The sequence below is a fragment of the Malaclemys terrapin genome, chromosome 10, assembly GCF_027887155.1.
Source record: "Malaclemys terrapin pileata isolate rMalTer1 chromosome 10, rMalTer1.hap1, whole genome shotgun sequence".
Taxonomy (NCBI): Eukaryota; Metazoa; Chordata; order Testudines; family Emydidae; genus Malaclemys; species Malaclemys terrapin.
The window spans coordinates 35,798,619-35,810,656 of record NC_071514.1 but is presented as its reverse complement, the minus strand read 5'-3'; the positions used below and the strand labels follow the sequence as shown (position 1 = coordinate 35,810,656).

At 40.4% G+C, this 12,038-nt stretch overlaps 1 protein-coding gene across 6 annotated transcripts in view; it reads right to left on the bottom strand.

Annotated features, from left to right (window-relative positions):
• TMEM266 (transmembrane protein 266) overlaps positions 1 to 12,038 on the bottom strand; it is a 120,019-nt gene that overhangs the window by 46,950 nt on the left and 61,031 nt on the right. For 5 of the 6 annotated variants that reach the window (XM_054041512.1, XM_054041515.1, XM_054041513.1 and 2 more), the window contains one exon: positions 8,691 to 8,764. In XM_054041512.1, coding sequence (XP_053897487.1) covers positions 8,691 to 8,764 — 74 coding nt within the window. Of the gene's footprint in view, positions 1 to 1,856; positions 2,281 to 8,690; positions 8,765 to 12,038 lie in introns of those variants that run through there. The other variant, XM_054041516.1, reaches the window with a different exon arrangement.

Genomic DNA, 12,038 nt, shown 5'->3' with positions numbered 1-12,038 from the left:
GGTTGCTGAGTCGGTGCCGGCCGTTTGTTGAAGCCCGACTGCTGCGGTGCTTCTTGCGCTGGGGGCAACCGGGAGTCCACCGAGGCGGAGCTCGACCGGGACCGGTCCCTGGAACGGTGCCGAGACGGCGACCGTGGTGGGCGCACCATCGCCGGCTTGCCTCTGCGCGGCAGCATAGGCGGGGCGCCTTCAGCGCGTGCCGGGGCCTCGACGGACAAGGCAATGAGGTCCTTAGCTGCCTCAAACGTGTCCGAAGTGGAGGGCTGTTGCACCAGTTCCTCCAGCCCTGCATCCTCGCTCGACGCGCTCATCCCGGGGCTCGACGGGCCCTTCGGCGCCGGAGCCACTACTGGGGTCCGTGATGAGGCCGTGTCGGCCTTAGGGGCACTCGAGGTCTTTACCGGTGCCGCCTTCTTGTGCGGGGAGCGGCCTCGGGCCTTAGGTTGGCCCTTCACTTTTGCCAGCGAAGACGATCGGCGTCGTGCACTTCCCCGCTGGGTCGGTGCTGCGGTCTTCGGGTGACCCGCCGGCGCCGGTTCCCGCACCGAAGCCGGGGCGCTCCGCACGGAGGCAGACGGTGCCGTCGAAGTGGAGGGCTGTAACGCCGTCTCCATGAGCAGCTGCTTAAGGCGAAAGTCCCTCTCTTTTTTAGTTCTGGGCTTAAAGGCCTTGCAGATTTTGCAGTGCTCCTTCTGGTGAGCCTCCCCCAGGCAACGAAGACACGAAGCGTGGGGGTCGCTCAATGGCATGGGCCTGCAGCACGTGGCACAGGCCTTAAAACCCTGGGCGTGTGGCATACCCCACCGCCCGGGGCCGGTGCCGGGGCTGAACAAACAACCCCAGCAGGAACTTTAAGTACTCTAATGAGCCGTTAACTACTGGTTAAACACTACACAACTAACTGATAACTGCTAGATAACTCTAATGTGCTAAGGGACACTCTCAGACGAGAGACAGAGTTGTTCCAACGCCGCCACGGATGGTAAGAAGGAACTGGAGGGGTCGGGTCGGCAGGGATATATATACCCTGGAGCGGGGCGCCGCTCTGGCGGGAAGGTGGGGGCCCCGCCGGCCCGCCGGGAGCCGCTAAGGGAAAAAGTTTCTGACGTCCGTGCACGCGGCGCGCGCACACCTAATGTGTAATGGACGTGAACAATCACTCGAAGAAGAACTCTGGGTTTATGCTGCTAACAGACTCTGAACACAATAACTGTAACGTAGACACAGAATAGCATTGGGTTCTTCCAAATAACACTGTTCATACACAAGAGCCTGATTATCCACTGCCTTGCACTTTCTGTAGCAGTTTTCACCTGAACAAAGTGAGTTGAAACTGCTCCAAATCAGATGGGTAGCCTTTTATACTCACTTTACACAGATATAAATGACTACACTGGCTGCAAGGCACTGCAGAATCAAGCCCAGAGTTTTTAAAAGAACAATACCAGTAGTTCAGTGACTATGCAGGCAAATGGATCAGCTAATGTGCACTTAAAAATAGCTCACACACAGCATTGGACATCTGAGTCTGTTTTACTGAGAGGGGGTATGCCAGTCAGGATAATTAGTGCGATTACCCTTTTCCCCTTTGAGAAGTGTTGTGGGTCCTTGAACTGCCATCAGGAACCAATGCTGCTGCTGATAAACTTACATATATAAAATACCTTTTCATCTGAAGGATCCCAAAATGATTAACAAATTTAGCAAACTGATAAAGCATTCACAGGGGTCACTACATTAACCTGTTACACAGCTGCCTGTGGGGCAAGACTGCAACTGTTCAATTGGCAGAAAGAACTTCATAACATTTTAAGGTTGCAGCTAAGGAATAGCTCCTCTAATAATTCCATACTCACCAATATTATGTGGGAGCATGAACACGGGAGTAAATTCAAATCCTGAGCTGAAATCAACAGGAGTTGCAGGTGCTCAGCAAATCTCAAGATCAGGCCCTTAGGACATCTGAATAGTCCTACACTTACAGCATTTTCATTACACAGCATTCCCATTGAAAACACACATTGGTTGACATTCCTGTAAGTGTCAGAGTTCTCAGTCCTTGCTCCAAAAGAACAAGGATTTGAAAAACCAGAAAATCATATTCAAAATCCTTGACCCTACCAGCTCCTTTCCAGAAACAGAATCAAATCCTGGAAGGCATGTCTATAATGGAAGATTTGTTTTTCCTGTAAAAATCTGCTGAGCTTCTGATCAAGAATTTGCAAAGAAGGTTTCAGCAAGTAAGCTAAAAGCCAGGCAAAGTAAATTCTGCAGCAGGCTGTTAATAGGAAACTTAAAAGGAAACATTCCTTCATTTAAATCTTGGGACACATTCTTCCCTGTTGCCACTCCATTGACTTCAATGGAGCGACATGAGGGATGAGTTTGGCCCATTTTGTCCTATGCTTAGAAAGTATTTGTGAAATGCTAAGTTAATGAGCAATTGGAGGAATGCTAAATAGTTAGCATATACTCAGAAACTGCTTATGAAATGCACTTATTTTTGCCATGGACAGAGAATGCACAAAGACATTTTATCTTTGGAATAATAAGGTATATCCACTACAAAGAGAATAAACAGCACAACTCTTTAGCTCACAACCCTGAATATAGGTTGCCTGAAACTCTCTATTTAGGGGGCATAACATTTCCCCACACAATGTAGCTGCTTCTTTAAGTCCTCTCCGCAATATTTTAATCAGGCTGCAATACTGTCATTTTAAGGAGTCTGGTTAGCTCATTTTACGGGGTAGCCAGTAACAAAGGCTTTTTACCTCTATTTTCCTGGTGTGAATCAGTGCAAGTCAGCAATGACTGAAAATAATTATTTGACCGCTGTTTCGTGGTGTATGTGGAATGAACTGGTGGGTCTCGGTCCAGTTTCTAGATGACAGGTATCCACATCATGGAAAACCACCCTCACAATCAGCAACCATGAAGTCTGCACCAGCCTCTCAACCTAGAGGCAGAGTCTCCAGAATAGAATACAGACACATAGGAGGGCTCCTGTAAACAAGCCTGACAGCTGCTTATTCTGTGGACAGATGTCTTCAATCTTCAGGGCTGCACCTTTCATCAACAAAACATTCATTAACATGTTAATTTAAAAAATTGTACAGAGGTCTTTTTAATCATGCATTCATTTTCTGCTCTGTGGAGATATAGGTAGGAGGGCATGGTTAATGTGTCTTAAACACTGTGTGTATCCCAAGATACACCTGCAGTGTTCTTGGTACACATCAGCCAATGCTTATGAATGTAATTCCAAGCTAATATCACCCTCTCTCACTAACCCCTGGCCTTTACAAAGAACACATGTTGGCAACACGCTTCCATGGTTGTTTTTGAGAACTCCTACACTCAAAAGAGCTTTATTAGACAAATTTCCATATATGGTATTTTGAACCTGTCAAGTTAATGATAAATAGAAAAATACTGGAATAAAAAAATGTTGGTGTTACTTACAAATAACATATTAATTTCCCCCCCAAACAATCAAACGTATTTCTTGGGCAAACAAAAATATATTTAATGTGATATATTTGTACAGTGCATTTAAAAACAGAATCTGTGGCAGGATCTGAAAGACAAAGGAGAATAATGATTAGAACATCTTATTTGCACAATGAAAATGTAAATGAATTAAGACTGAATTGTGATTATAATATTTACCAAAGTTTAAGCATGAACTCTAGCAATATGATACAATGCCACTTAAACTGGTCTCTGTAAGAAAAAGGCAAAAATAAGAAGTGGTGTTGTTCTGTTATTTATGTATAGACATTTTCTAGCATTATAGTAAATGTGTACCTGTAGATGTTCTGTTTAACAATGCAGCTGTCATGCTACATTGCAATTTTGATATGTAAACTTGAATACAAGCATCTAATACACTTGTACATATTACCTTTTGGCTTAAAGGGGCAGTGTCAACTTGAATTATTCAAAATTGAAAAATGTATGGATATTCAGTTTGTGATACAGCATCTTTTAAATAGGACACTCTGAATTTATTATAAAAAAAATCATTAAAAATCCCCAAACTTTACAAATGTTTTTACCTCTGATGTTTGTAAATGTCTTTTCATCAAGAGAGAAACTGAATAACTGATTACACAAAAAGTGTTATTAAATGCACAAAAACAGGAAAAATATTTTTAGTAAATTATTTTCATTACAGTAATCTTAGGTGTTACTAAAAAAAAGTACACAGTTTTCAGACAGAAACGTAGTATTTGTTAGTGTCCCCTTAACAAAGTGGCCTACTATTGTCAAGTAAAGAGAATTAGCTCTCTGCAGTGGTACTACAGTTTTTCTATCTAATTTGGTAGGGAAACTTGGCCGAGGTCTTTGCTGAGCCAGCCATGTGAATTCCCACAATTTGCATGAGTTAGCCTACTGTGAATGTACACTCAATACTTTTATTACATACTTTATTCCTTGCATGGTTAATATACAATTTATTATTCTGTGACTCACTGGGTCATATTAATCCCTAGAGTAAAGAAACCAAAAGAGTGAGTAAAGGGGTGTATTTGACCCATTAGGTTTAGGTAAAGGAGAATACTATATTTAGCTCAGCAGTACTGTTTGTCCTGAAAGGGGAAAATGGAAGACAGGGGAGTGTGGGGGAAAGGACAATCTTTCCAATCCCTGGTGTAGCTCTCCCCTGTCCCTTCCCGCACGCCGCAGCATTTATTGTTTGCTGGCATAATTACTCTGAAAAGCAAACTTTTGTTTTGCAAGTTTCAGAGTAACAGCCGTGTTAGTCTGTATCCGCAAAAAGAAGAACAGGAGTACTTGTGGCACCTTAGAGACTAACAAATTTATTAGAGCATAAGCTTTCGTGGACTACAGCATCCGAAGAAGTGGGCTGTAGTCCACGAAAGCTTATGCTCTAATAAATTTGTTAGTCTCTAAGGTGCCACAAGTACTCCTGTTCTTCTTTTTGTTTTGCAATGCACCAGATTACTCAAAATACCTGGAGTAAACCTTCCCCAAGAAGAATACCTTGTACTCATCTATGAGAGTTTTATCTCCTGCAACCCAGGTCATCCCACAAATTACTCATTTCAAACACTGTTTGGAAGTGTTCTAATTTACCTTTTTATGGGCTGACAGTTCTTAGAAGTGCTTCCCCAATTATTAGTACCTACCATTCCCATACCACTGGAGAAGCAGGGATATGTTATCATCTTTAACCTGACACTCAGGGTTCTAACACATGGGTATGAGAAGAAAAAGAAACATACAGAAAGGATATTATTTTCTATTAAATGCTATAGGTTTTTTTCCCAGTAACGTCTACAGAACCATATTGGCTTAATTCTAATTAAATTCTGTAGGACTCTCCTCTCAGATGTTTAAATCTTCCTAGAGATTGTTATGAAGGAGGAATACAAGTATGAGAGACTACAATGAATATTTTTTGTTTATATGTAATTTGAGTGATATGTTTTGTCTTCTTTCTCTTCTTAATGCAACAAGTCAATTAATACATTTTAACTCAAACTTAAAAAACCCAGACAATTAACACCTTAACTATTGGAACCCCAAACCCTGCTGAATGCTTTCCCATTCCAAAATCTTTGGGGGAAAAAAAGACCCGGATTCAGTGTGTACTTAATTTTAAGCATGGGAACAGTCCTGTTGACCTCAATGGGACTACTCCTGTGACTAAGGTCAGTAGAGTGCTTAAGTGCTGTGCTGAATTGGGCCTATATAAAGCAGCATGCAACAGCAGAGTACTACAGGTTAAAAAAGCCCACACCCGCAGGCCTCTCTCACATGAATAGTCCCAGTATCTTCAATGGAACAACTGGAGTGAGTGAGCGCTGCAGAATCTGGCCCTAATACCAATGTCATAAGATTATTAAAATATATTCAGACCCCACACCACTTACCAAAGTCAATGCCAAGTTCTCTGTTTGCCTTTTCTCATCCTTTTCTCAGGGCTGGTTTTACCTTCTTGATATGGTGCAATCCTGAATTAGCCTTGACCGACGCTTTTGTTTTTTATCTCTCTGACATTCTATCTCCTCTTCTGTCTTAACATCTGGGTATTGTTTGGTGTACGGGCTTGACATACGTAAACAGAGACTAACAGGCAAAGCATCACAACCAGTAAATCTAATTTGAGCATTTGCAAAAAGTTATATGCATGTTACTGAAAAAAGATATTGTGATATGTTGGAAAGTCTTCAGAGACTAACACGAGGAGAATATAAAATTAACACAATGCAGTAAATTCAGGTTAAGACTTGTGGCTATAGCACAAGTGTAAAGATAGAAGGAAAAGCTGGAGGAGTAGCAACTTAATATTGTTAGCAGCTACAAGTACCTGCCACATTTGTCCACTACATTTCAATCAAGCAGAAAGCCAGCCCTTATTTAACTGTAATGAGACATTAAAATGGGTGTTAATAGCACCTACTATAGTTAAAGTTGCAAATGTTATCCATTTTAACTAAAGATTTCTATCAATCACAATTTTCCAAATTTTGAGCACAAGTGCCTTTGTGTGGTTTGGGGAAAATAGTATTATAAGTGATCAATCATATTCAACAGGCATCTGATAAGGTTTGATCAATCAAATTAAAAGCCCTAACCTCTTTGTGAAATCATTATACTATCTTTCTGCCCAGCCTAGTCTGAACAGTGAATGATTTTAAAAAATCTCACTGAAACACAGAGCAAAATTCTTTCCTACCCACCCCAAACAAAGACAAATCTGTTACATCAGGAACAGGAAATAAATAAATGTAATGAAAATGCTGTAAGAGATCCTCTGCCTCTTTCAGGGCCTGCAATTTCTGGAGCATTGGACAATATCTTAGATGAGAAAAATAAGTTTCTCTATTCTATTTTGATGACAATCATCACAATGTAAACAGAAATGTTGCTGCTCTGTTAATCCAATGTTGTAGAAAACTATCTCCAGCAAAACAATAGCAGCAGCATAGGTGAAAAATTCACTCTTCCTCTTCCTCAGTGGTTCTCAATCTATGGTTTGCAAAGTGCTTTCAGGTGGTCTGTGGAGCTGATTCTGTCACAGTGGTGAAGTACATGATGTTTGCAGCTATTATTAGCCCAGTCTATGACTCTTAAAAGTTTCCAAAGGCTTGATTGATGAAACGAACTCCAAAAATCCTAGCTGCGTTGTGCTCCTCATATGGCTATTTTATATCTTTATTGGTGAATTTTTTTTAAATGTAAATTCAAACTACGGTCAAACGGGTGAATGAAATTCATCAGTTTGGAAAGACGGAAGCAAACTGCAAAGTGGGTGCTAACAGAATTAGAACAAGGGGTACTAAATGCAGTGAAGGGAGATTCACTCCCAATACCCATATTGTCCTAAACACAGAGAGAAGAAAAAATGCAATACAGACACAAAATGGGGATGGAGGGTAGCTAAACAACTTTGCCTATCATATTTAAAATAAGTTTATCTTAATATTTATTTATTTCTGAACCATAATCAGTAGGAAAGATTCGGACTCGGGATTTGGAGGTTGGGAGCAAAAGTATACGGTTTAGGGTTGTGTGTATTCATTGCTTAAATTTGGTATGATTTTTTAAATCCATTAATAGAACCATAGAAATAAATGGCTGTGTAATATAACTAACTATATGTCCAACAAGAGTGGTTTCCAGCATCAGCTATAACTATCAAGGCTCCTGCTTCTTCTAAGGCGAATACTCATAACCTTAAGCTAAACTGAACTCTTAGGTGCAGCCTCTAACTTCTGTTTTATTTGGATGCAAATCCTTTCCCCTAGCGAAACTAGAAAAATATTCTTCAGGTATGTAGATATTCCAGGGAATCTTCTGGCATGGCATGGATGTTGGCGTAATTTAAAAACACACAACCACGTAACAGGATTTTTGTAACAATATGCGTAGCATGTCCTGGAGTAATAATCCAAATTGTTGTTTTGGAAGCACTTTAGATATATTGTTAATATTTCAGCACAGGTGACATTTTTTGGAATAAAGTTGCAAACTATAGTCAGTTATTTCAATTTAGTCATTTATTGTATTATCAATATGGGCTTTTCCAATGAATTAATTTATTCAGTTATGGTACCAATACACATTTGCACAGAAATTCACCATTGTTCATTCTTACTTTGTATCTAATTTGCTGTATTTAATTACTTTCTTATACAGCAGTAATATAGATGTAAGGAAAATATTTAGAAAAAACAGAGAGAGCAGCTTAAGTAAGTTATGAAAGGAGATGATTCATTCTTATTCAGAACCAAGCTTTGTATAAGATGAAGTCTTGGATTTCTTATTCCAGCAAGATTCCTATTGAGGCCAATGAGAACTTTCCTGGAGTAAGAACTTCAGAACCAGGTCCGTTTCCCATAATTTAAAAGGGACTGATTTGAGATGATACAGATATAATTATCTCTCCTCACAACTTTGCTCTTATATTTGTATGGTAACATTTTTCCATTTTTCCTGGTCCATTCTAATTATCTTTAATAAAGAGAATGACTGTCAATACAAACAAGATCTTTTGGTTTTCCAAATATGAATGGCAAAAGCTGACTTATTTTCTTTTTTAAAACACACCATGTGCCTGCTCCTGTTCCTAGTGTCAAAATTCCCACTGACATCAGTGGGAGCAGGACTGGGCCCTGCATCCAAATCAATTGTATTTCACCATGCATTATACATACCTCTGAAAAGAACACAGACAGGATGACTAGGCTGATCCAGTGAATAATTCCTGCAAACTGTGATGCACTTGAAACTGTAATTAACACAATATAATGAAGCATAATTTTAGTACCAGGTAGCAACTTATATATAATGGTGACTAGTACCATCGCCATTTATATTTAGGAGAAGCATTTCATCTGAAACACTATAATGAAAATATAACAAAGATTCTAGATTCAATGGGACATGGAGCTTTACCCTCTTAAGTTGCTCATTCAAATCAATTCAGGTTAGCAATGACCATAAAGTTGTTATCTGATGGCTGTTCAATGCCTTATGTAAAATCAGTAGGTGATCTCACTCATTGTTCCGAGGTGACACTGTTCACAGTTGCCAACACCACTAAAACCTACACTAACTGGAAGTCTCAGGAGAGAGGCTAAGGAATGAATGGGTTCGTCCCAGTTTTCTGTTTTGAAAGTGGGTCACCTTTGTAGTAAGCCACCTGCAGATAGGAGGCTGCAAGTCACTCCAGTAGTGAAACATGCAGTTGGAGCCTCTGAAAAACAAAGCTAGGAGTTGGAATAGGCAGTGTGGGACTAGGCTACTCCAAGACAATCTGAGAAAGGAAAAATACTCCATAGGAAGGGGCTTTTGTGCCACTCTCCTCTCAGCCACTTCTTCTTGGTGATTGTGGAGACCCTCCATTCCCTTTCTCTAATAGTGGCTTTGGAGGCAGTGGGTGTCTTGAACCCTGGTCCATTGGGCTCTTAGGTGCTAATAAGTTCCAACCCACCAACCAGTGATCTGCTAACTGCTGTCAGAATAGAAGCTGAACTCTGACAGAAGACTCCTATCCTGGGATCTAATTGGTGGAATGCTGGGGGTCCTGACTGGTCCTCAGTTTCTATTTAAACTAATGGCAGGAACAGGAAATTGTCCATACGACTGGGTTTCCCTTGCTTAGGACTGCATCTTCTGCAATACCAGCTGCTACTGCCTGATCTCCTGGTAACCTGACCCTGCCTCCTGACTCCCAGGTTGCCCTCTGACCTCCTGGTATCTGACCCAGCCTGACTTCTGTTCTGACGACTAGGTCAGACCACCCACGTCCTGCTTGGGATGGAGATCAATCACAATTCTATCAAAAGATGTCAGCCCAGTTTGAAGCCCTATAGGAAAAACGGAACACAGGAATGACACTACAGGTCAGATTCTGCATCTGTCCTATGTGTGGAGCTGCTACAGAATGAAATCTTTGGTGCGCAATACCCTGTATTGTCATTGTTCCAGGATATAGGGGCACAAGTCCCATTGGTTTTACTAGGAGATGAGACTAAATTCTGTGCAACTGAAAACTTAATAGTAAAATTCTATAAACTAACAAAAAAAATTACTCATTATTTCTTTAAATAATTTTTTAAATATTTTTATTTATTCTGGAAGACCAATAATTGTTTGGACCAAGTTTTTCAAGAACAGATGCATAAACTTAGATTCCTTTATCCATATTAGGCACCTAAGTAAGTGGCCTGATTTTCGGAAGTGATCGCTTATTCAGGTGTCTAACTATGAACATATTGGCCTCAGCTTTCACAGAAGAACTCTGCCCCACTCACAGTTAGTTTGATTCTACAAAACCAAAATGGACACCTGCATTGAGACCAGTATTAGAAATACCTTGAAGAACTAATGTACCTTTTAACAATATTTGATCCCTGCACATGAATCCAATTGAGGTGGATTAGAAAAATGTGAAATATCATCTGACATCAAACCACCTAATAAAGATGAATTGCTAGCAAGAGAATACACCTACTATGAACACATTTAACTCTAAACTGTATTAACAAATGTACAGACCCCATTGATAAAATGCTGTCAATGGAGGTTCAAAAATAAAGAAAAATGTATTACAGGAATGACAACATTTCATACAATATGTTTCAGTAAGCATATAGCTGTCAAACTGCCAAGTTTGTCTTTGTGTTACCCCACTGAGGACCACTGTATTACCATGCCAGAAAGATTCAGGCCTGGGTTGTCTATAAAGGGTTAATGTACCTTTGAGACATGGAGGACTTTCTGGAAAAGTTCAGCTGCAAGGCTATCTGCACATGGTGGGTGTCCAGGATGAGGAGAGCTTTGTTCACATAGCAAAGCAGAACACTGAAAGGACGTGTTCAGTACTTGTATCAAAGTTCATATTCCTGCAGTCTCATAAAAAAACACGAAGGAGACAAGAAATTCTCCCCCCAAACCCTGTGTGCTGCCCAGGTCCTAGGAGCTTGTCTACAAAGGATCAAAACTGCTTGAGAAGATAGGTTGAGTTACCGCACAACGGAAAAGTGTTTTGGGCATCTTTTTGTACATGAAGATGCCAGGTTGTAGCAGAATAATGGGAGGGGAGGGGGATTAGGATTCAAGGAATAACATCAATTTAGTTGCCACTGATATTCCTTAAGATATGGTATATAGGGGGTCAGTAGAAATTGCCATGTATGGTATCATTGAATTTCAGCAGATTCACAATTACTGATTAATAAAAAAGAAATAAGCAGACAATACCACAATTTCACCGACACACTGCTTAAACAATAGGGCAAGGCTGGGAAATGGGGGGAAATCCATTTGTGGGGAGACATTCTAATAGCAATCCATTGACATGCAGTCCTCCAACTGCCCCCTAGTGTGCAAGCTAGGTATAACATATGGGAATTTGGGGTGGGGAGAAATGGATTTCTCATATTGCAATATGTGCAGCAAAGACTGCTGGATATACTGCAGGATGGTGACACAATTAAAGTGCCCGAGTGGTATCAACAGTAAACAGTTTAAAATAACCTTCCAGGCAAGAAGTTCCTGAATAAGAGCTGAATCAATGTCCCATAAACCGAGTCGACATTCCACCACTCTCAATTGCCTTCTCTTCCTTAAAGACATCCAACTGAACATACAGACTTCCTCACACTGAACTGTAGAAACAACATTATTGTTTCAGAAACAATATGAAAACACTACATTGTCCAAACGAGTGGGACAGAGTCACAGGCTACTATTTGTGTGAATCTGTCTTGTTGTAGAAGTGCAGCCTTACCTCTGAATTTCTTGGATTTGTAAACTTTTTAAAAAAAATTAACATTCTTAAAGAAAAGAAGAAAAATCAAACAAAAAAACTAGACAAAGGCTACGACTTTACTCTTTTTTTTTTTTTTTTTTGGTAGGTTTTCAGTACTTGCAGATCCCGCTGTACTCAAAAGGGAGACGGGGTGCTGGAACAATTTTTATAGTTGTGGTGCTAAGAGCCATTGAACTAAACTGTAAACCCTGTATATAACTGAAACCACTTCAAGCCAGGGGGTGCA